This window comes from Natrix helvetica, assembly GCF_964273705.1.
Source record: "Natrix helvetica genome assembly, chromosome: 1".
Taxonomy (NCBI): Eukaryota; Metazoa; Chordata; class Lepidosauria; order Squamata; family Natricidae; genus Natrix; species Natrix helvetica.
In genome coordinates, this window is record NC_138548.1 from 116983459 (window position 1) to 117009052 (window position 25594).

A 25594-nucleotide genomic window follows, 5' to 3' on the forward strand; every position below is an offset into this window, starting at 1 on the left:
AGCCCTTTTCTGTCCTTTCCCTTTTCTCTTTTTGAGACTCTCCCACTTTGTGCCGCAAGGGGGCAGCATCTGACCGCGCAAGCGCGAAGAATCCATAGTGGGGTTATGTTTTTTTCTACGTTTAGCTGGAAAATGCCGAACTACTAGATTAAAAATTGGCACTGTGCGAAACCCACTCACCAGTCAGAAATTGGACAGCCATTAAGTGAAGCAGCAAGCACTTTATTAAAAACTACGGTTTTGCAAGAGACGGTGGCTAGCAAAGTAGACATACCCCCAAAATAGATTTCAAGTTTTATTCCCTCAGCCGAAACGCAAATCCTTTTTGATGAGGACCACGAAGTTCACAGTTTCCCTAAATTACCGTTGTCCTTTAAGCTGGTTTTTCTAATGGCAATAGGTGAATTTTGCTTTGCCCACAGTTGCTGCTTTTCCGTAATTTAGCTGCATAAGCATAAGAAACCGAAACAAGCAGATTATTTCTAGCGTTATGTGTGAGCTCTGGTGGTTAAAACTTGAACAAAAGAAGTCTTTAAACATCACGTTGGTAACGAGTCTTTGTCTTTGATTGGATAAACTTTGTTTCCGCCTAAAATGTATATAATACTCTGAGCCCCTCTTCCAGGGTGTGGCTATTCCTTACATGCATTTGTTTGTATGTTTTGGATATAGTTTTGTCACCCAGCTTTTACGATGGCCATAAATAAAAGCTGATACTTTTTGCAAGCCTCGTCTCGAGTCTCCCTCTTTGGCATCTCAGTGGCTCGGGGAAAACTGCTGGAACCTTACACAAGCAAGCAGGAAATACAAGCAGGAAGAGGGTTGGAGCAACACACATGCTTTTAAAAGTGAAACTACTCTTTATATCCGGTATGAAAATCCAGTAAACAGACCTTTTCATCCCCTTAGCAGCATCGGATTATGCCTGTAGGTGTTCACAACAGAGTGGTAAGTCTAAACACTTTATTGTTCCACATGGATCAATTGTTTTTCTGGGTAGATGCTTGCGTGAGATGCTTGTGAATGGGCATATCCAGACACTTCTAGTTATCAGAGGCATCCAGATTGTTCATGTAGATTGTTCAACAGTTCATGTTCAGCCTAGAGGAAAATGTTTCCTTGCACTTTATTTAAGCAGTGAAGGGTTCGCAACTGGCAAATTTCATACAACTCAGCCTGGGCAGTAACTTAACTCTAGAAAAGCTCTTATACCTAGTAGATCAATTATAAACTGGCTGCCAGTATGGGCCCCTGGAGTGTTTCAGCTATTACTGCGTAGATCTCTTTGGTTTCTATCCCTTGATAGCTGGGATGGGGTTTGATTAAATGTGAACTCCCATTCCATTCATATCAAAGGCATCTTTTAAGGTGTTTCTAGATTGAAAGGATTAACTGGTGACATCACCCTTGCCTGGGAGATGGGGGGGGGGCTTCTTTCTTGTCCCCATTCAAGGAGCGGGAGTGAATGATGCGAGCTCATCCCACCATGCAGCAGCTCTTGGCTCTCAAACATGGACGTGCTGATCTCCAACACAGCATCCTAACCAAGTGAGCCAGCCCACTCTTAATTCATGTGAACTGTCTTGATTCTGTCTTGGGATTTGACTCGGGTCAAATATCTACCTTCTAATGTAAGGAGGACTATCCATCCCCCTCTGCTTCAGCTGCTGTTGGGCATCTCTCTCCATGCTAGGAGGCCTAAAATCAGCAGAGGGGACTTTCTCCCTTCCACCTCTGCTGAAGAGTCCACTATTCCTTTTTTCATGAGCAGAGTTTTTTAACTGGCCAATTTGTCCCTATCCAGATCCATGATAGTCCATGGAAACCGGGCACCTGGGTTGTACTGATCCTAAAGAATTTCACTCCAGGAGTTTAAAAAAGCACAACTTGGTTTGCCCTGAGATCGAGCATTTAAAAGATAGGAGTTGCTTTCCTGGGATACTAAGATGCCCTCCAACCCTCAATCTCAAGTGGCTGTAACGCATGATCTGGATGCTGTTACAACAAACTTAATACACCCAGACATGCACAAAGCTAATGAACATGCACAAAGCTTTTAAAAATATCTTTGGTTTCCGGGGTTGTGAATCTCATTACTTTATTTATTCTTGGTTTGCTATCTGAGTCACTTCCTTCCCTTCAGATTCTTCCAAATTCGAAGCCTTGAGAACTCTGAGCCTGATCCAGCTTCCTTGGTGCCATCACCCTGTAATTCAGCACAGCTACTAAGTATCTACCTCACATGCTATAGCTCCGGGATGGCGAACCTATGGCAAGCGTGCTACAGGTGGCACGCAGAGCCATTTGTCAGGGCATGCGAGGTGTTGCCCTGTCAGCTGGCCAGTGCGCATGCGCGTGCTGGCCAGCTGAGTTCAGTCTTTTTTAAAGCCATTTTTTGCCCTCCCCAGGCTCCAGAGGCTTTAAATGATCCTGGGGAGGGCGAAAAGAGCCTCCCCTGCCCCCCTGGAGGCCCTTCGGAGGCTTCAGGAGCTTCCCTGAAGCCTCCGGAGCGCAAAAAAACGGCCATATGGGCAAACAGCAAGTTTGGGAACGGACTTCCGGTTTGCTCATAGAGTCGGTTTAAGCCCTCCGGAGGCTTCACGGACCTTCAGGAGGTTTCCCTGAAGCCTCTGGAGAACTAAAAACCACCCTATAAGCAATATAGAAGTGACTTCCGGTTTCCTCAGAGGGTCGTTTTGTGCCCTTCGGAGGCTTCAGGGGAGCGTCCTGAAGATCCCTAAAGCCTCCTGGGGGGCAGGGGAGGCTGTTTTCGCCCTCCCAGGGTTCCTATAAAGCCTCTGGAGCCTGGGAAGGGTGAAAAAAGCATGGAAAAATGGGGGGGAGCGCCTCTCATGCACGCATGCATACTGGGGGGGGGGTCACACGTTGCATTATGGGTGTGGCACCCCGGTGCACAACCTCCCTGCACTCCCCCCCTATGGCCCGCGATCCAAAAAATGTTCGACATTGCTGCTGTAGCTCATTGTATAATAGACAAACCAAAGCCAATCTCTCTGTAGGGAGAATTGAATTGAACCGAATTGATGATTGGGAGACAATACATTAGAGGGCCTTTCCTATGTCCATATCCATTCTATGGAACTCTTGCTGGGTACAAAAGTCTGAGCTGGATATTGATCTAGTCCGTGACGCCGACTCTTATCCCTTTGACAAAATTTCCAGAGTTTCCAGCATTCTAAAATCCCGTTGATGTATTTTTGTATTAATAAGATTTATATGGCCACCCAGGCAAATAAGGCAAATGCTGATGCCTGAGTCAGGATAGCATCATGCAAATGATGTGTTTTGTCTGCTTGCATCAAGCATAATTTGTGTTATGATGTCTGGGAGCACACAATGCCATTTTGAAGTTGTTGTGGCTTGTTATAGTCCGTGTTTTAAAGCAAGAACTTCTGTGTCTGCACGGGTCCATTGGTCCACTCCTGAAGAAAGCTTGTCTGTCCATTTGGCCACCTTATTTTGAGGGCATGGCTTGGCAGTCATGTGACCGGGTGGGCATGGCTAACTTGTAAAACGTGGTGAAACTCACTTAACAACGCTCTTGCTTAGCAACCAAAATTTTGGGCTCAATTGTGGTCATAAGTTCTCTTTCTTTTTCTTTCTTTCTTTCTTTCTTTCCCTTCTTTCTTTCTTGTGTCTCTCCTACTTTCTTTCTTTCTCTTATAAATAATAAATAATAAATAAATAAATTTAAATTTATTAGCCGCTCCCTTTCCAAACAGGACTCGGGGCGGCGTACAATAACATATAAAACATAAAACACATGTAGAAACACATAAACACAAATATATACAAAGACATAACATGCACGGAGGAGGTAACAAATTACATCACATTAGACAATTAAAAAACCACCATTAAAATACCCCAATTATAAAAACCATTTAAAATTTAAAAATGTAAAAGAACTGTCAGGAGGAGTAAGAAAATTTACGGTTGAGCCAGGCCAGATAGTTGAAAGAGGTGGGTCTTCAGTTGTACACGGAAGGAGCGGAGATCGGAAGTAATCCTGATGTCCCGGGGGAGGTCATTCCACAGGGCTGGGCCCATCACAGAGAAGGCTCTGCTCCTGGGTGTTGCCCCCCGACACTGTTTGGCGGACAGCACCCGGAGAAGTCCCTCTCTGTGAGAGCGGATTGGTCGTAGGGATGTATGGGGCAGGATGCGATCCTGCATGTAACTAGGCCCTGTGCCATGAAGCGCTTTAAAGATCATAATCAAAACCTTGAAACGCACCCGGTAGACTACAGGAAGCCAGTGCAGCTCACGCAGGAGAGGTGTTACAGGGGAGTATCTAGTCCTCCCCATAATCACCCGCGCGGCCGCGTTCTGGACCAACTGCAGTCTCCGAGTGCATCTCAAGGGAAGCCCCATGTAGAGAGCATTGCAGTAGTCCAGGCGAGACGTCACTAGCGCATGGGTGACTGTGCGTAGGGCATCCCGGTCCAATAAGGGGCGCAATTGGCGCATCAGGCGAACCTGATGGAACGTCCCCCTTGCCACGGCTGTTACATGGTCGTCCATGGACAGCCGGGCATCTAGGAGGACGCCCAAATTGCGCACCTGTTCCATGGGGGCCAGTTGAACGCCCCCAATGGCCAGAGATGGAATCAACTGGTTGAACCGGGAGGCCGGAAGCCACAGCCACTCCGTCTTGGAAGGGTTGAGTTTTAGTCGGTTGCCATCCATCCAGACCCGTACGGCCTCTAAACACCGGGACATCATTTCAACGGCCTCATTGGGGTGGTCCGGGGTGGAAATGTATAGCTGAGTATCATCAGCATACAGATGGTATCCCACCCCAAAACCACGGATGATCTCGCCCAGCGGTTTCATGTATGTGTTGAACAGGAGAGGCGAGAGAACCGACCCCTGTGGCACCCCACAAGTGAGTGGCCTCCGGGTCGATCTCTGCTCCCCTGCCAACACACGTTGCGTCCGGTCGGAGAGGTAGGAGCCAAACCACCGTAAAACGGTGCCCCTGACTCCCAACCCCTCCAGCCGGTGCAACAGGATACCATGGTCGATGGTATCGAACGCCGCCGAGAGATCTAATAGGACCAGGATAGAGGAACAGCCCCTATCTCTGGCCCTCCAGAGATCATCGACCAATGCGACCAAGGCCGTCTCTGTGCTGTGCCCGGGTCGGAAGCCGGACTGGCGCGGGTCTAGATAATCATTCTCCTCCAGGTGACGTGGGAACTGTTGTGCTACCACACTCTCTACAACCTTCGCTAAAAAAGGAAGGTTGGAGACTGGACGATAATTGACTAGATCCGTTGGGTCCAGGGAAGGCTTCTTGAGCAGTGGCCTCACCACCGCCTCTTTCAAGGCGGCCGGTAGAAACCCCTCACCCAGCGAAGCGTTCACTAGGCCCAGGAGCCAGTCACGTGTAACCTCCCAGGATGCCAGTACAAGCCAGGAGGGACACGGGTCCAATAAACATGTGGTAGGTCGCAGACGTCCACGCAACCTGTCCAAATCCTCGATGGCAACCGAGTCAAACTCCTCCCAGAGCGGTCCCTCAAGACTCGCCACGGGCGTCTCAACTGGACCACTGAAAGGGGCCCATCCCATCCGGATTTGAGCGACTTTGTCCTGTAGATATTTCCCAAACTCCTCTGCTCTGCCCTGTAAAGGGGCTTCCCGCGGTCTCTCAGACAAGAGAGAGCGGGTCACCCGAAACAGGGCGGCAGGGCGGTTATCTGCGGACGCAATAAGAGCGGCGCAATATTGACGTTTGGCCGCTCTTAATGCCACAAGGTACGTCCTCAAGTAGGCTCGTGCCTGTGCTCGGTCAAATTCGGAACGGGAGGATCTCCAACGACTCTCTAGGCGTCTCTTGTGGCGTTTCATCACCCTTAGCCCCTCAGTGAACCAAGGGGCCAGGGTGGTTCGTCGCCGCAGGAGAGGCCGCAAAGGCGCCACCCGGTCTAGGGCCCTGGTAGTCGCACTATTCCATGCGTCTACCAGGTCCTCCACTCGGGGGCGGGTCAGGTCCACAGGAGGTGGCCCAAGCTCCGTCTGGAACCTATCTGGTTCCATCAGGCGCTTGGGGCGGAACCATCTAATACCTTCCGGTTCCGCCTCCCCGCAGCGGGGGGTAGCACCAGGGAAGTCAAGCCGGAGAAGTGAGTGATCCGACCATGACAGGGGAATAATAGTTGGGTCCCCTATTCCCAGATCACTCGTCCACTGGCCAGAGACAAAGACAAGGTCCAGTGTGTGGCCTCCCTCGTGAGAGGTCCAGTGTGTGGCCTCCCTCTTTCCTTCTTTCTCTTTCTTTCTCTCTTTCTCTTTTTATCTTTCTCTCTTTTCTCTCTTGCTTCCTTCCTCTTTCTTTCTCTCTTTTTCTCTTTCTCTTTGTCTCTCTCTTTTCTCTCCCTTCCTTCCTTTCTTCTTCTTTCTCTCTTTCTTTCTTTTTCTTTCTTTCTTTCTTTCTCTTTCTTTCTCTTTTTCTTTCTTTCTCTCTTTCTCTTTATAAAGCCTTAAGAAGCCCGTGCCCAGCACCTGGGTTCTCCAAAAGACACTGGGCTTGTTAAGGCTTTATGTACAGGGCTGTCATGTGCCAATTTTTTTAATGCTTTCTCCGATGGAGCCAAAGGTTTGTTATCAGACTTTCTTTTTGTGTTTCCAAGGGGAGGTGCTGAAATCTCTTATTGAGTCTGCCCGCAGCCACTTGAAGCTTGGGAGTTTCTAGCTGGAGCTCGGCACCGGCACTTTTGCCCATGACTTAAAGAGGCAGTGCTGGAGATTGACTGGTGCAATTCTCCGTCGTCTCCCCCATTCCCCCTCTCCCCCGTCTCTTCTTCTACTTCTATCTTTTCTCTGTCTCTCACCCACTCCCTCTCTTTAAAGGAGGAATGCTTTGCAGCGCTGCCATGTTTGATGTGCCTTTTTCTGCTGTCTCTCCAGCCACTTCGTCTTTGCTCTGATTCACTGCAGTCCCTCTCCCCCCTCCCTCTTCCCTCCCCTCGTTTGAGTGGAAAGGGAAAGAAGCAACACATAGACTGATTGCTAATAGCTGACTAACAACTTGAATCATTCAGCAATAGGTAAACTGACCCTCCCTCACAGGTTGCTTCCAGCAGCAATTGCAATTTCAATGAAAGCAAACTCAACGTAACTTGGTATGACTCTGTGCGCACTTGCCTGGCCAGCCGCTTACCAGGAAGACCTGAGAGCTACTACCTCGGTCCAAGCCATGTGCGCACGCAGGCGCAAGCCTGATAGAGGAGAGAGCCATCCACTTCCCTGGCACAGGAAGGGGTTTGAGATTGTGACCCTGAGCCCCAACATCACGACTGCCCCTTCCTCCTCTTTCCCCCTCCTCTCGTTGTGGCCACGCTCTCTTCTTCTTCTTCCCCCTCCCCCTCCAGCTTGCCATTCCCCTCACGGCGCCTGCAGGGCTTGAGACTTTCCCCTCTCCTCTTTCCTGAGGCTTTAACGGAGGGGAAGCAAAAACATCTTGGAGCTTGCTCTGACAGATCTCCTTTTTCCCCTCGTTTTCTTTAACTTTAGAGGCAACGTTTACAGGCAAAGCCCTCGCGCGCATAGGGCCACCTGCCCCCTCCCTTCCGCTTTGTTTTCCTGCCCTCCTTTTCACTCAAGGGATTTGACAGTGCAGCAGGATTAACCTGATGGTCTGTGACATCGAGCATTTGGGGGACTCTAGCGCTCCTCGCTCTGTCACCAGAGCTTCCGCGCCCTACTCAGGGAATGAGAAAGCCGCCCTGCCACTTGGCGCTCTTTAGAAGTCATTTAGAAGGACTGCAGCTCAATTCGCTAAATTGAGATGTTTGATTAGGAAAGGAAGAAACAATCACTTTATAAAAGACTAAAAACTAATTAAAGACTCCTTGTTCAAAATGGATAAAAATGAACTCCTGGATTTATTGGTTAAAAAGGACTGTATTGGGGAAACTATATTATGTAATTTTGAGAAATAAATTGTATCAAGTGATTATTGAAAAACAAGGCCAGAAATAGCTTCTTTTAGTCTTTTTTCATCTTCTCGCTTTCTATTATTTTCCACACTTTTGTCTATACCTTTTCCTTTACTATTTCTTTTTACTATTTTTTGTACATATAAAGTCATCATTTGAATAGTTATCATTCCATCTCCAACCTCCGTATCTGCATCTCTTCTGATCTGAGTTCAGGGATGGAAGTTACAGTGTTTGTTCTTATGAATGACCTAAATGGGATTAGATAGTGAGAAAACACTCTCTACATTTCCATGGCATCCCTTCTGACAATCCAGAAGGAACAGTTTACTGTGTTTTTGAACACAGAATATGTTACCTCAAGGGGCATATCAGAGGAGGGTTCCTCCTGATCCGGTCCGATATGCCAGAAGATGTAGTGAAAATCTGGCGTACTGTACCAGTAGTAATGGTGGCCTGGCCATCCCCCCAAACCGGTTCTCCCGTCAGAAGCTTTTATAAAACGCCCTTTTCCCCTGCCAGTTCAGGCAAGAGAAAAGAGGTTTTAGAAAGTAAGTGAGAGGGCGGGGGAGGGAAAAAGAAAGAAAGAAAGAAAGAAAGAAAGAAAGAAAGAAAGAAGAAAGAAAGAGAGAGAGAGAGAGAGAGAGAGAGAGAGAGAAAGAGAAAGAAAGAAACTCACTTTTCAGCTGGGAGATTCAGCAAAGGAGAAAAACAAATGCTGTTGCTTTGAATCGGAACTGAGCATGCCTGGCTGTGGAATTCTGGGAGTTGAAGCCCACAAGTCTTAATGCTGCAAACTTTAAATTGAAGCCTGCTTTAAATTGAAAAGCTGCTCAGAAGGAGGTTTGCAAAATGACCTTCAGCAGTTTGTTTCTGGGTCAGCTGGATAAAAGGTAGGATTCTTACATGGTTCTATGTTTTTGAAGTTTTGGGGTTTGTGTTTCTAAAAGGGTTTGGATGATTCCCTGCTTGTGAATGGAGCCAAACTTTCTATAGGCTCATTATCTCTATCTGGCAGGAATGTGGAATGGGCCTTTCTGGGAGTAACTGCATTTGAGTAGTACCTTGAATAAAGGTACTTTTACTGGCTATGAAATGAAAGCAATGAAAGAAAAGCAAGATCTGAGTGAAAAAGGCTCTTCAAACATGTACATATCAAATGTTTACTCAGCACCCTCCCCCCAATTATCCCAGCCCAGTGTCCAATCTGCAACTCCCTAAGATGGCATGTGGGGTGCATCTTCAAATGACCTCATTCAGTTAGTATGCAGAGGCAGTAGAACTTGACCGAGCCCAAACACGAGACATCCGCATGCGCAGAAGATGTTGAGAACAAAAGTCCCTTCTTGATAACTCCTCCAGTACCAGTAATTCCCCTCCCAAATATCACCATCCCCCACCCTCCCCGTTTCTATGGCAGCTGATAGCAAGCAAGCAAAGTAGAGGCTTACAGGTTGTCTCCCACAGAGGTAAGGGAGAAATAAAGAAAAAAGAAAGAAAGAAAGAAAGAAAGAAAGAAAGAAAGAAAGAAAGAAAGAAAGAAAGAAAGAAAGAAAAACAGCACAGCAATTTAGGGCTAGAAGTCTATTTGGAGGTCATCTAGTCCAACCCACTGCTGCAGGAGGAAACCTTACATTGTCTGGATTATTTTGGTGCCTCTAACAGAGAGGAAAATTGCCAGAAAGAAGAATGAGTTTGCCATGCAGAGGAAGGCAGAGATAGTCTTTGACTTTTGACTACAATTGATCCCAAAATTTTGGTTGCTAAGCAAGAGCTTTGTTAAGTGAGCTTCATCACATTTTACCCAATCCCTGACATCTCCTGGTGAGTGACATCAAGTTGGCCATGCCCACCCAGTCACATGACTGCCAAGCCACACCCACAAAATAGGTCACGCCCACAGAATACGTAGTAAAAAAATTTGAAGCCCACCCCTGGGGCATGTGTCTGCCCATTATTTTAAAGCCAAGAGGAAAGCTCTGAGTTCACATCATTGGAAAAGACAGGTGAAAACCTGAAGGACAAGCTTCTTGTTTATAGCTTGTCATCTCAGGTCAGGATGAGTGCTGTCTACCTTTTAGGAATATAACCTGCCTAGAATGTATGGAATAGGTGACATACACAAACCAGTATGAATGAAATCATAAATAAACTGCTGTGCCTTTGTGAATGAGCTAACTAGTTTACCTTGAATACTGTTGCCTTCAAATCTCATTTTCCATATTAGTTTAATTCTCTAATTTTAATTTTAGATCGGATATAATCCATCATAATTGACATGAATAAGTCCGTGAAAGAAGAACTTTACAATGCATTGAATGAACTCCTTGTGAAAGAATTAAAAGAATTTAAATGGAGGCTAAATTCTATTGATTATAATGAAAGGCCAAACATTCCTAGAGCTTCATTGGAGAAAGCAGATGCACAAGACGTTGTAGATCTCCTGAGTCAACATTATGGAGAAGATGCCCTAGAGGTGTGCATTGATGTCCTTCAAAAATGCAACAGAAATGATCTTGCAGAAAAACTTGAAGAAACTGGACAGAAAGGTAAGCAAACCCAACATATTACAGAAATGTTCTCTCCACTTAAGATCAAAAGGCAATAAAGAGCCATTATCATTTCTTTGCCACTGAATCTTGCTCACCCGATTTGTTGGTGGTGGTTAGGATCGGCAGTGGCTCCCTGGGATTTCAGAGTGGAACTTTTATCCCAGTCTGAGATTCCAGGTCTTGAGCTTGAAATCAAATCTAAAAGAACATCTGCACTATCACTCAGCTTGACATTTTCCTGTCACTGTTAAAGTAAACAGATAGGCCAAGTTCAAGCCACCTAGAAAAAAGACATAATCAAATATCCCTTGAAAAGTCACATTATCAAACACATCTGTGATAAACTGAAAAGTACTCCCAAGAAAGGTAGACGAGTTCTTGATGATAGCAGATTATATTCTCAGATGAACCCAGCCAGCTATCTGCAGACCAGACATTCAATCTAGGGAGGTATCTTGTCTCCCTGGAGCAAAAATCAAAGATGTGGCTGAGAACGTCACCAAAAGAATTAGGCCAACAGAGAACTACCCCTTTCTCCTCCTTCACATAGGGATGAATGACACAACAAAGAATCTGAACACAATATTGAAAGATTATCAGCAACTAGGGAAAAAAGTTAAGGAGCTGGGAGCACAAGTGATGTTCTCACCAATACTCCCAATGAAAGGCCAACACCCATTGAGGGAAAAAGAATTCTAGAAATAAACTTCAGGCTAAAAGGTTGGTGTCACCAAGACAACTTTGGTTTCCTGGATCATGGACTACATTACCTTGCTTCCCAACTAGCACACCTCCAGTTCAGTGTTCAGGGCAGAGCCAACCTACTGCTGCCACCCTCTGACAGCCCGCTTGCTCACCTTCATGCCTGCTCTCCATCCAGTGCCCACCCATTGTTGCTTCCCTCTGATAGCCTGTTTGCTCACTCATCTGTTAACTCAACCAGCTGTCCATCCAGCGCCTGCAGCAAGTAATCCCGAAAGCGATTTTCCAGTGTTAAGATGTCCTGTGAATAAATGGTGGCACCGAGTTGGCAGAGGAGGCAACAAATCTTGGTCAACCTTAAGCGTCTAATGCCTGAAAGAGATATATACACAATTGGAAACAACAAAGGAATTGTTATCCAAATTGGGAGCTTGATGATATGATGAAGATGGTATGCAAGTTTCCCCAAATTTAAGGTATTCTTGGAGAATAAATGGTACAGGGATGTAATATGGACTACACTCGCCACACACCACAAAGCACACACTGTTGGGAAGTCAATAATTTCTACCCCCACCATCCACACATGGAAAAGAAATTGGGATAGAAATGTGAGTACTGCAGAAGGAATTATGGGATCCTCCTGGCTGACATAGGCAGTGAGCACTCAGGCCCACATCTTGCTTTCCTAGAAGAATGGGGTGAGGGGGAGCTCAAGAGTCCCTCTTGATAGGAGGGACTTTAAGAGGAGGAAACTGAGGCAAACTAATTTTTCTCCTTCCTGACAAGGAAACCTTTGCCGTATAAAAATAACCAAATTCCTGATATTTTCTTATTGATAATCTCACTTCAAACTGTACAATGTGATACTTTTCTGCTTCATTCAGATTTCAGCTGCTGGTGCATGTGGATTTTTCAGCAAATTCTACCACACTGTCAGTCAGTCACTGCCCATTGCACAAGGCAATTTGTCCTGGCATTTGGGCCAGTTAGCCTTGAGGAAGTGGCTGGGCTCCTTGGGGGCTTGAATCCTGCCCTCTTTTACATCTATGGTTAATTAAGGCCTTCCAGGGGACCACATGTAGTTGGAGCCAAGAGATGGAAAATGGTTTTTGATGGGAGGGGATGATTCCATCTGCTCAAAAGGAGATGAAGAACATTTGAAGAACACAGGAAGAAACAATTACCTAGATTCTTTCCACTTGCGTTTCAGGTAGATACCTAGCACAGAGATGGTATTGACTGCATTTATGGATGGCCCCAGGATATGAGTAATATATTTGATCTGGCCTTGCTTGGTTTCTGGATGGCTTTGTTACTATTGAACATAATATCCCTTTGGCTTAGTAGTGTCTTAGGAAAGAGTTGAATGGCAGTTCTTCTTCCAAGCAACCCAGAAGTGGGAGAGAGGGCAAGGGCACAGCCAGCTATTATAATTTTCACCGTTGTGGGCCATTCAAGTCCATCAGAAAAAGAAAAAGGGGAAAGAGGAAAATACATGTATAGAAAGGCATAGAAATTATAAGAAATCTAATATACATTATAAATGTAGACCATTTATAATGTATATAATGTTAAGACCCCTGGTGGCACAGTGGTTAGAATGCAGTTCTGCAGGCTACCTGCAGTTCAGCAGTTTGATTCTCACCAACTCAAGGTTGACTCAGCTTTTCATTCTTCCGAGGTCAGTAAAATGAGGACGCAGATTGTTGGGGGCAATCAGTGGTGGGATTCAAATAATTTAACAACCGGTTCTCTGCCCTAATGATTTCTTCAAGCAATCAGTTCACTAAACTGCTCAGAAAGTTAACAACCAGTTCTCCTGAAGTGGTGTAAACTGGCTGAATCCCACCACTGGGGGCAATATGTTGACTCTGTAAACCACTTAAAGACACTTATAAAGCACTGTGAAGCAGTATAGACGTCTAAGCGATATTGCTATTGCTATTCATTCATAGAAGTTACAAACCCATGCATTTACTTATTTTTTTAAAAAAATACTCTATGACGTACCCCTTTTATGTGTATTTCACTAATTCTAATCCATCTTTAGTTGCAGATGTTGATGCTCACCAGCTTCCAGATTTATCAGGTAAGACAGGAATCATTCAAAGGGTCATTGAATTATGTTTAAAACTAATTCAGCATGAGCAGTTCCTCCCCTCTCCTTCCCCATCTATGCAAACTACTGTGAATGGGGAAAACTCCAGGAAGCTTTGTGGTGCTGACCATGGAAAAAAAGGGGGGAGGGAGGGAGGAAGGAAGGAAGGAAGGAAGGAAGGAAGGAAGGAAGGAAGGAAGGAAGGTAGGTTTCCAATACTTCCTCACAGCTTCCCAAAGGAAGCCAGCAGAAAGTTTGGCCCCATTGGTATTTTTTCTCTCTCTCCCTTGTCAGTCTCTTTTTCTGTTTGGATAAGGAAATATCTAAAATGATTAACCAATAAGGCAGAGGTTTCTAGTATTACATTATAATTGTCCATTCATAATTTCTGTTTGTACACACTTTATTCAGAATTTGTAAGTAACTTGAAGTCTTCTGTCCATTGGCTAATCGAGGCCATAAATGTTCCTTAAACAAAAAGTCTCCTACTGCTAAGAATGGCAGAGAGAATCCATTTTTGTTGTCCAGCCACAATTTCCATGAAATAGTTCAAAAGAATATAACCAAAAGTTAAAATCCAAATCTGTCTGAGGCAGATAATAACCTCTATTTCAAATATAATAATATTAAGACTTTGCAAAAATGCTGCATATTTTTGGGAGTATAAGACCCTTCAAAGTATAAGACGCACCTAGTTTTTGGAGAAGAAAGCAAGAAAAAAAATCTGCCTCTGCCTCCCAGCAATTTGCTTCCTTGCAGCAAACAGCGTGTTTCAGTTTCAGCACAGTTGTGAAGTTCCCAGAAGACGACCTAATTAATTTACGAGCTTTGAGACAAAGTTCAAAAGGAATCCAATCATTTATTAGGATTGACATTCTGGCATGGACTCCTGTGGAGCCAAAACTGCTTTCTCTTAATTGCGTTTGAACTTTACCCCTGTATCCCCTCTCTTCTGTCCTGCGTCATAATTCATATTCTCCAACTAGGCTGCAGACATGAGATCCGACTCCAGCCGAAGGCATGCATGAAATTTCCCCTTCCATGCCAGCCTGATAATAGTCATGGCAACGCTTTAGAAGTTGACTAGAAGCTGATTAGCACAAGCAGCTGATTGCCAATTGGATCGGCCTCCCAACAATCAGCTGTTTAAAGCTGCAGGGATTGCCATAGCCTATTGCTGCCTCTGCGTGCCCCGTTTTCAGTCTCCACACATCCCGTTTTTGGCATCTGCGCACCCCATTTCCTTCTGTTCTGGGCGGCAAGGATCGGAATGGGTGGAAAATGGGCCATGAGGAGGCAGCATTAGGCAATGGCAATTTCTGCAGCCTGAAACAGCTGATGGTGTGGAGGCCAATCCAACCAACAACCAGCTGCTTGTGCTAATCAAGCTGATCAAGCAGTTTCAGCTTCAAGCTGAAGCTGAAACTGAAACCAAAACCGACTGTTTGCTGCATGGAGGCAAATTGTTGGGAGGCAGAGGGCAAAAGGTAGGGGCTGGTGAGTGGGCAGAACTACATTTGGTGTACAAGATGCACCCAAATTTTCATCCTCTTCTAAGGGGGGAAAAGTGTATCATACTCTGAAAATATGGTATTTTTAAATGAGATGTTATTCCTGTTATATCTCATAAATGGCAATGCTTATTCATTCATTTTCTATACAAATGTAATAGGGATCTACAAGTCAATATTATTATTTTATGTTGAAAAAATAATCTATATTGGGCATTTTTATATAGATTTGTTGTTAAGGCAATATTTTGCTTTTAGATTAGATCACATCCATCATGATGAAATGTTTTGAAAGGCTGTTAAAGGATTATATAGTATCTGGCTTCCCTTCAGCATTTAACTCGCTTTGGTTTGCTTATCGGATGAATCACTCCACAGAGGATGCTGTTTCCTCTATTCTCCATCTGAGATTGGCACATTTAGAGGAAAATGCTGTTTGTCCTCTTTAATTCAGCATTTAATACTATCATTCCTCAGCATTTGGTAGACAAACTGGGTCTTCTAGTCTTTAATACTCTTGTGTGCGATTGGATTCTTGATTTCCTCACTGATAGGACCCAGTATGTGCAAGTTGGGACTGATATTTCTAACACCATTTCTTGAACCCAGCTTCTCCTGTTGTTCACCGTATTAACCTATGACTGTTCTACAAGGTTTGTTACCAACCATATTATGAAGTAGGGATGAGTCCTGTAGCCCATTTTCATCAGATATCCAGAAACTGCAACATCTAGCACAGACCTTGTTAACCCGGGCAACATCTGAGCCTCTATGGCTTTCTGAAATTTACGTCTCACCATATTTTTTTATGGGAGAGACACTCTTTGTTTCTCCTCTGATGAGACCTATCCAGTATGGTTGAACCTCTGGCATAGCTCTCATCTTTAACATAGTTATTAAACTATAATCATTGGTTTGTTGTATAGACAGCAAGCTTTTCAAAGTGGATACTTGTCTTGATGTGGTTATAGATATCATTGAAGAGCATTATTATTATTGATCATCACACAATCATTTTCTATGATTTTATCTATTTTATGGTCCCACCGGTTCTTGCTTGCAGGGAAATGTTATTTTCAATCCAAATCCAATCCAAATTCCATTACAATTTCTTGGCTGTATATGCGGACAGTTTGAGCATTGATTCTATTTTAAACTGAGTTTTTCCATACAGCTTCAGATTGTCAGTGTAAAGGAGGTGGGATAGTAGATGTTTGTTAGCCATGGCCTGAGTTATTCAGTATTGTTGACAGAGGAAACAGTGCAATGACAAATAGTAGTAGTGACAGTGAATCTCTTTGAAATATTCCTCTCTTGATATTAACCTCTCCCAGTCTCTCACCTGCATCTGTGTCTTCCATTGTGCCATTGATCTTTGCACCAAGCTTCTGGTGTTTCTACTGCCTCCTGTTATTTCTAGGCACTTGATTATCCAGTCATGTGGCAGAGAGTCGAATGCCTTTTTGTAGTCAATCCATACTATATTCAGATTGGACTTCTTTTTCTTGCAGTTTTCCAAAATCATTTTGTCAATTGGAAGTTGATCTTTTGTTCTTCTGCTATTGGGGTGGTTTCCTGTCTGCTCAGGTGGAAAAGATTATTATTATTTTTTTCCAAAAAGTTTTATTGGTTTTTATACGTATATGGGAAAAGGTAAGGGGTATACAGAAAATTTTGGCAGTTCCCACACTAATGATAGAGATCCATCCAAAACTCACAATTTTTACAATCTTAAAAACAAAATATAAAAGATGAGCAGAAATCAAGGTTTCATTCTATATTGTCAACCATGTGTTCATTCATTTTCCTTTGTCACTTTCTAGAATATCACCAATTGCTATTATTTCAAGTGCTTTTATTTTTGTGATCTGAGCCTTTTCGATATTGCTCCTTCCTCCCTATCCCCAGAAGAAGCCTCAGCCCCCCTCCTTCTTATCTTGCACCTTACTGTCCCTTCCACTGCCCTCGCTGTGTTCGTCCTCTGGGAGATGTTTCTTAATGAAGGCCTCCGCCTCCAGCACTGTGTTACCGTATTTATCGGCGTATAACACGCACTTTTCCCCCCGAAAAATAGGGGGCAAATGATGTATGCGTGTTATACGCCGATGCTGTTTTTACAGTAGCCTGAGGCTGCCTCAGCTTCAATCACACGTGACCCCATTACCCCGCCTTCCTGAGCGCGCTTCGCCAGTTCGCATTCTGCGATCCCCAAAAGCAGCTGCTTTTCTGTACGCCTGGCGTTTAAAACATCCGGCTATCTATCTAAATGGCAGGCACACAGAAAAGCAGCTGCTGTTGGGGCGAAGTGCTCCGGGATCCTTTTCTGTGCGCCTGGCGTTTAGATAGATAGCCAGATGTTTTAAACGCCAGGTGCACAGAAAAGCAGCTGCTTTTGGGGCGAAGCGCTCCGCGATCCTTTTCTGTGCGCCTGGCATTTAAAACATCCGGCTATCTATCTAAACGCCAGGCACACAGAAAAGGATCGTGGAGCGCTTCGCCCCAACAGCAGCTGCTTTTCTGTGTGCCTGCCATTTAGATAGATAGCCGGATGTTTTAAACGCCAGGCTCACAGAAAAGGATCGCGGAGCGCTTCGCCCCAACAGCAGCTGCTTTTCTTTGCGCCTGGCGTTTAAAACATCCGGCTATCTATCTAAATGGCAGGCACACAGAAAAGCAGCTGCTGTTGGGGCGAAGCGCTCCGCGATCCAAAAGATGCATACATTGTGAAAACTCAGCTGTCAATTGATCTTAATGTTATGAAATGAAAAGTATGCCATTTGCAATTAACTTGGCATAAAATAATTCATTTGCATTTAATTGTAATTGTTCAAAGAATGTTCGGAAAAATGTTCGGCCCTCCAGCATGTTCACTTCATCCAATCTGGCCCTCTTTGAAAAAAGTTTGGACACCCCTGGTATACACCATATATGATTTATGAAGATAGTAGCAGTGAAAGCAGCAGTGTTCATTGCGATTTTGAAGATAGCAGTGAAGATGAAGAGTTTCTTGGTTTCCCAGATAGCGATTTCTGAGTAAACTTTTGTAAAAACAGAATATCCAAGTTTCTTTGTTAAAACAGTTGCTTTTACTGTCCTTTTACATTATTTACCTTATAAGTGGTAATAATATTAATAAAAAAAAGTTCTGAGCTACCCTTATTTTGCTTCAAAGTTCTTTATTTGAAATTTAAATTTTTTTCCTGAAATTTCCCTCTTAAAATGAAGGTGCGTGTTATACGCCTGTGCGTGTTATACGCCGATAAATACGGTAATTCTAATCCTGTTTCCCTCCCAGAAGATCAACATTCCCTCTGGCAATAACCATCTAAACCAGATTCCTTTATTATATAATTTCTTTGATAGGAAGGAATACTTCCTCCTTCTCTCTCTTATCTTTTTTGGAATCTGCTTAAGAATGGTGATTTCTTCATCTTTATACTTCAGTGGTCACTCCCTTTGGGTCCCAAGCACCTCATCCCTTGTGGTCCTCCTGAGAAATTTTACATGTACCTCCCTTGGAACATTATGGCTTCTAGCATATGCTGAATTTATCCTATAGACTAGATCCATGTCCCACCACAGCTGTTTTTTATCTCTCTTAATATAGTCTGCTAAGATTGTGCTCATTATGACCTTAAGGTCTTCATTTTCTGTCTCTGGTAGGTTCTGGAATCTAAGAAAAAAGGACATTCTTTCAAATTCTATTTTTGCTAAAAAGTTTTCCAAGTCTACATTTCCCTTCCGGATTGTTTTAATTTCTTCTCCCACCCTAGCTGCTCCCTCCTCTAACACCACTATTCTCTGTTTATTTTCTGCGATATGATGTTTAACATCTCTGAGTTCTTCTTTAACCTCTTTCATTTCTTTTCTCAATTCATTTTGACCCCTCATCAGTTCTTCAAACATTTGAATATCAGATAGTTCTTTTGGACTCTCTCCAGTCCCTTCTTGCTGTAACAGTGAAGTAATTTTAAGTTGTGGCAAGGTGGAAAAGATTATTTTCACCTATATTGGACTGCATCAGCTACTGTGTTTCCCTGAAAATAAAGCCCAGTCTTATTTTCTTTTGGGCCCCAAAATAACCCCTTGGGCTTATTTTGAGGGAGGTCTTATTTTTTTCATCACAAGGACCAGCTGGGTACTCCGCTATCCCACAGACATGCAGGAGTTGGTGACCGCATTGAGGCTAACTGCAGAAGGAGGTAGAGGGAGGCAGGTTCCCAAAGGGATCGGTCTGCAAGTTTCAGATCAGCTGCAGGCTGCCGTGGAGAGCATGAGGTGGGGTGAGAGAGTGAGAGAACAATATGATCAACTGTCTGTGTGTGTGAGAGAGAGAGGGAGGGGGGGAGGGAGGCGCATTCCCTCTTTCTTCTTCCTGCTCCTCCTCCTCCAGACAAAAAGTGTGCATGGCTGAGAATGCGGAAGGCAATTACCCTCACCAGACCACTGTGGTGGGGTGGGAAAACGAGCAATGCCAAAAGCAGTGGAAAGTGTGGCATTCAAGCCCTGGAAGATACAGTAGTTTAAAGTGATAGCATTACCTGCAATTCTCCATACGAAAGCATGCACTTCCCACAATTTTCCAGGGCCTAATTTTTAGAGGGTTGCAAGATTGGAGTAATTGTGTAGAAAAATATACACAATCCCCAACTTTAAATTCCTTAGGTTCAACCCTTTTTTAAACTCAGCCTGGACTTTGTAAGCATTCCTAGCTCCAGCGAGGGGCTTTTGTACAACGGGCCAGGTATTTTATACTTGAGTAATCAACTCTTTTAATGATGGAATTACAGGATTTTTCATTGATAATTCAGGCATGGGTTTAAGTTCTTGTCCTGTATCTACTTGGAATTAAATGAAATTGGTGCTACTGTGCACTGCATTGTTGTAGGCAATTTCAGCAAACAGCAAGAGGTTGGTCCAGTGGTGGGTTTTAAATTTTTTTAGAACTTATTCTGTGGCCTGTTTTGTGCGAGTAGCTCAGCGGTCATGTGATCTAGTGGGAGTGGCTTCGCAATCATGTCACTGGGTGGGAGTAGCGAAGTCGATGTCACTGGATTCTTTGCCCCAATGAATGGTCTACAAAAAAAAGATATAAAAAAGGAAATTTATTATTTTGTGCACTTACTACTTAAATAAGATTAAAATAAGTACACAAACAATAAAAGAGCTACTTACAGAAGGAAGATGACTGTCCTTGCCGGTCTTCAATATCACTAACCACCTTGCTCCAATGAATGGCCTGCACAAAGAAGAGACATAGAAATGAACTCTTCAATTTGCATGAACTGCTACATTAAGGGTGAAATCAGCACACAAAAGAATAAAAGAACTACGTACAGAAGGAAGATGACTGTCCTTGCCAGTCTTCTACATCACTGACCACACTTGCTCCAATGAATGGCCTGCACAAAGAAGAGACACAGAAATGAACTCTTCAATTTGCATGCACTACATTAAGGATGAAACCAGCACACAAAACAATAAAACAGCTACTTACAGAGGAAAGATGACTGCCTTGCTGGTCTTCTACACCACTACTTCACCACCTTGCTTCAATAACCTGCAGAAAGAAGAGACACAGAAAGGAAGACTTTAATTGCATGCACTTACACCTTACATAAGAATAATGCAATGAAAGATATACACTCAAGTACTTACTTGTGTTATTGGTTTTGTGGTTGAAGATGTTTCCAGATTGTTCTTAGACTTCCAGACTCCTCAGTGGCACTTTTCTTGGTCTTTACTCATGGATCATCTGAATGGTAAAATATCCACTAATGGCCTTTCTAATGTGTTTTAAATTGTAGGATTGGAAGTATTTGATTTACTGTATGTTTTAATGTTGAAAAAGAATAATCTTTATCAGTATAAGTAGAGGTGTATTCTTCAACCTTTAATGCAGTTTGCAAAAATCATTGTAGTAAACTGAATACCACTGTAGAACATCATTTCTCACCAAAAATGCAATTTAATGGAGAGTAAAGTAAGATTTTACACAGGCAAGAAAAAATGTATAGAATAGGTTGTGCCTGGCTCAACTGGAAGTAACTATGAGATGGATCTGTGAGATGGAAACTTATCAAACAGATCCAACCTAGGAATGAGAAATTTCTTGACAGAACAATTAGAGAAATGGGATGCCTTCAGAAATTGTGGGTATACCATCACTGGAGGTTTTTAAGAAGAAATTTGTCCATAATAGTATAGGGTCTTATCTCATACTTCCACAGGGGTTGGACTAGAAAACCTCCAAGTCCCTTCAAACTCTGTTATTCTTTATAAATCTCTCCACTCAGTCTTACCAAGAGAACAGTGATAAACAATATTTGGAAATGTACAGCAGTGTCAGGGGAAATTTTTCACCCTGAGCTAATGAGGTCTAGAAATCGACAGCTTTTCCAAACAGCATATCTTCAAGAAGCGAAAATAAAAAAACCCGAGAACATGTTCTAATGAAAACAAACTTTAATATGAAAATAAAATGAAAATAGAAATAAAACAAATCTATCTAATTGTTACATTTTGGCAAAAGCAATTCTCGCCCACCTTCTTTGGCAGATGAACAAAGATCAAAAGGAAAGAAGTCTCTGGAATGTGTGATGTATTATAAACGTGTTAAGCATGCGCAGTAAATCATTGCTGATAAGAACCTATGACCTGCGCAGTAATTATTCAATTCGGCTAGCAAACAATTAACGCAGTGACACCCCTTCTTTTGCTAGTTGGGCTGATGTCCTCAAATCATCAATTAAGGCACATCTTCTTTCGCAGATACTCGTGTTGAGCTGCTGCAAGTGGTTTGTTGAGCATGTCAGCAATCTGATCATGTGTAGAAACATATTGCAATTTAACAAAACCTTGCTTAACTAATTGCTTTGTGTTTTGATAATGAATGTCAATGTGTCTGGACCTAGAACCTGTAAAATGTGACTCAGAAATATAAACCACCGATACATTATCTTCCATCACGGTGATTGGTCAAATCGGACGTGTCCAGATATCTGTGATGAAAGCATCAAACCACGTTAGAGAATTACATGCATCTGAAACACAAGCATATTCAGCTTCAGTAGATGAACATGAAACAAAACTCTGTTTTCTCACTTGCCAGTAAACAGGACATCCATTCAGGAACATCGTGTAACCAGAAGTGTTTTTGCGTGATTTCTTATCACTTGCCCAATTAGAATCTGCATAACAACATAACCTTGCATGATCAGTATGTGTTGGTTCTAGCAATAACTTCATGTGTTTAGTGTGTTTCAGGTAGTTCAATAACTTCTTAATGCATGTCCAATGAAATTGTGTTGCCTTACCTATGTGTCGTGATAAAAGATTAACACTAAGTGCAATGTCGGGTCTGGTCCAACTACTAATGTATAACAGTGACCCAATGACTGAACGATAAAGTGTTTGATCCTCGAACTCAGGACTTGGTTCATGTGTTAAGTTGTGAAAATCTGTTTGCATGGGTGTCTTTGTTGTGTTAGCATCTTTCATGTTGCAATGATGCAAAATGTGGTCAATTTTCTCTTCTTGTGAAAGACTAAACCCCTTCTGTGTCTTTTAAATCTGAACACCTAAATAAGTGCTAATGTGTCCTAAAGATTTCAGTGTGAAGTATCTCTGCAAACTTTTGGCAAAAATCTCACTCATTTTCTTATTTGGACCAATGTAAACAATATCATCAACATAAACAAGAATTATCTCGTATGCATTGTTAGATCTTTTTGTGAACATGTATTCATCAGTTTCGGACTTAATAAAGCCCATTGAATTTAGTTTGTCAGTAAGACATAAGTACCACATCAAACCTGACTGTTTCAGACCATAAAGACTTTTGTAAAACGGTGCCCCCCACTCCCAAACCCCCCGAGTCGTCGCAGTAGGATACCATGGTCAATGGTATTGAAAGCTGCTGAGAGGTCTAATAGGACCAGGACAGAGGAGCAGCCCCTGTCCCAGGCCCACCAGAGATCATCGACAAACGCGACCAATGCCATCTTCGTGCTGTACCCGGGCCTGAAACCCAACTGAAACGGATCCAGGTAGACAGCTTCATCCAGGTACTGGGGAAGCTGACGTGCTACCACACTCTCGACAACCTTTGCTACAAAGCAAAGGTTGGAGACCGGACGATAGTTGGCTAAAGAAGCTGGGTCCAGGGAAGGCTTCTTAAGGAGGGGCCTCACCACCGCCTCCCTCAAGGCGGTGGGAAAGAACCCCTCTCTCAATGAAGCATTGATGATCGCCTGGAGCCAGCCTCGTGTCACCTCCCGGGAAGCCGAAACTAACCAAGAGGGACACGGGTCCAGCACACAAGTGGCAGCACTGAGTCTCCCCATAATCCTGCCCATGCCTTCGGGGGTCACAGGGTCAAACTCATCCCAGATTGTCTCCTCAAGATTCATCCCCGTCGGCTCGCCCGAATCTACCCATTCAGAGTCCAAGCCTGTCCGGATCTGAGCGATTTTATCCTGCAGATACTGAACAAATTCTTCAGCCCTACCCTGCAAGGGGTCTTCCCCAGTTCCTTGATTAAGTAAGGAGCGGGTCACCCTAAACAGGGCGGCTGGGCGGTTATCTGCGGACGCAATAAGAGCGGAAAAATGTTGCTGTTTTGCCGCTTCCATCACCACTAAGTAGGATTTTAATATGAATTCTTACTAGTGTTCGATCAGATTCGGACCGGCTGGCCCTCCAGCCACTCTCTAGGCATCTTTTCTGGCGTTTCATCTCCCGGAGCTCCTCGGTAAACCAGGGAGCCACCCGGGATCGACACTGGGTCAGAGGCCGCAAAGGCACAACATGATCCAAGGCCCTAGCAGCCGCCCTATCCCAGGCTTCCTTTGGTCGAGTTGTGAGCAAGGGATTCAGGAAAAGTCCCAAGCTCCATCAGGAACCTTTCGGGGTCCATCAGGTGCCTGGGGCAGAACCATCTAGTCGGTTCTGCCTCCCTGCGGTGAGGGGTAGCGGTATGGAAGTCAAGCCTGATGAGGAAAAGATCAGACCATGACAAGGGTTGAATAGAAATATCCCCTAAATCTAGATCATTCATCCACTGCCCAGAGACAAATATCAGGTCGAGCGTGTGTCCCCAATTATGGGTGGGGTCTTGAATTAACTGAGTTAGGTCCATAGCTGTCATGGAAGCCATGAACTGCTGAGCAGATTGAAATCCCGGAGGACCATGAGCCTGGGGAAATCAACCGCCAATCCAGCTAACATATGCAGCAGCTCCGGCAGGGCCGATGAAACGTAGCAGGGAGACAGGTACATAACAAAAAGGCCCACCTGAGCTCCAAGCCCCCACTTCACAAAGAGGGACTCACACCTGCATATCTGAGGCACAGTGACCTCCTGAGGTCTGAGACTTTCCCTAATAACCACCGCCACCCCCCGCCCCTGGCCTGGGCTCTCGGCTGGTGAAATGCCCAGAAGCCTGTTGGGCATAGTTCGCTAAGGGGCACACCCCCCTCATGGCCCAACCAGGTCTCCGTAATGCACGCCAGGTCCACTCTACCCTCTTGTATGAGGTTGTAAATGAGGGCAGCCTTATGTACCACGGACCTGGCGTTAAGTGACACCAGCCGGAGACCAGGGTCTGTAATGCCGAGCACCCGGGAGTGCGAGAAGGGCAATGAGGGTCGGAACGCGCGATCACTCTTAAACAGCAAACCCACGTCCTCCGAACATCATTTGGCCGTCCCCCCCATATCTGCCTCTCCCACAAACAGTAGAGATGGTGAACCCCCCAATGGAATGGCTTAATGTCTCTCCTGGAATCTCAACCCTTCCTAGCCCTTCAAACCCGCGCCCATTAGTTAGCTCTGGCCTGTGCCCTGGCTGACTCCCCCCCAAGCCTGTCTGAGCCATCCAAATCAACCCTCACCCCCCCCTCAAAATTTGGTTTAAAAGCCCTGTAAAAAACCCTTAAGAAGTCTCTTCTTTGCATGCCACCTATAGGGATTCCACGATCCATCATTAAGGAAGCGTCTTGATAGGTCAGAAGGCCATCTCCAGGAAAGGGGGAGTTCCCGGAGGGAATAAAGGTCTGTCACAGTATAGCATAGAGGAGAGTGTGGCATCAACCAAACGGGATGACATCATGGGGAGATGGAATGAGGAGACGACATGTCCATGGGGGGGGGGCAGCCGGCAGTGTTCAAGGGGGTAGCAGGAAGCTTATGTCCATCATAAAAATAGTCGGTGTTGGGGACAATATGTAAGGGTAACGGCCAGATTCCCAAAATCGCAGCAGATGCTAGCTTGCAAGGTGGTGAAGCGGCCAGTGATGGCGGCAACAAGGATAGCGGCAGCATCGGCGGCTGCTCCAACTCCGACTCCAACAGCTAAGCTCCGCCCACGCCAGCTGCACTCACATCCATCGCCAGGGCCGCACTCCGTTGACCCAATCCATAATATCACAGGAGGGGGGGCAAATGGCCAAATGGCACAGTACGGTGGCCCAGGCAACGGTGGTAACACCGGGGGGGCACAACGAAGCCCCCCCACTCCAACCGCGCCCACGCCAACTCCCGAAGCCATCCTCCGCTGGCGTTAGCATCCATGCCAGCTGCCTCAGCCCCTCCCCGCTGATCTAATTTATCATGTTCATAAGCAAGGAGGAGGGGGGGAGCAACCGGGATAACACCATGGCGTGGGGAGCAGCAGCTGTAGAGACCCCAGGCCAGGCGTCCTGCCGCAGCTGCTGACCACACGCACACTGGCAGCCCCTGATGCTCTCCATTCTCCTTTCAC

General features: G+C 44.7%; 2 protein-coding genes across 4 annotated transcripts in view; both read left to right on the forward strand.

Annotated features, from left to right (window-relative positions):
* LOC309383865 (NACHT, LRR and PYD domains-containing protein 12-like) overlaps nucleotides 1-25594 on the forward strand; it is a 259601-nt gene that overhangs the window by 172005 nt on the left and 62002 nt on the right. The gene's annotated exons all lie outside the window — the stretch shown is intronic.
* Nucleotides 728-25594, forward strand: part of LOC309383869 (caspase a-like) — a 42436-nt gene continuing 17569 nt past the window's right edge. Inside the window, exons 1-3 of one of the 2 annotated variants that reach the window (XM_081936842.1) lie at nucleotides 728-948; nucleotides 10220-10516; nucleotides 13275-13313. In XM_081936842.1, coding sequence (XP_081792968.1) covers nucleotides 10246-10516; nucleotides 13275-13313 — 310 coding nt within the window. In that variant the 5' untranslated portion in view covers nucleotides 728-948; nucleotides 10220-10245. The remainder of the gene's footprint in view (nucleotides 949-10219; nucleotides 10517-13274; nucleotides 13314-25594) is intronic. The other variant, XM_081936843.1, reaches the window with a different exon arrangement.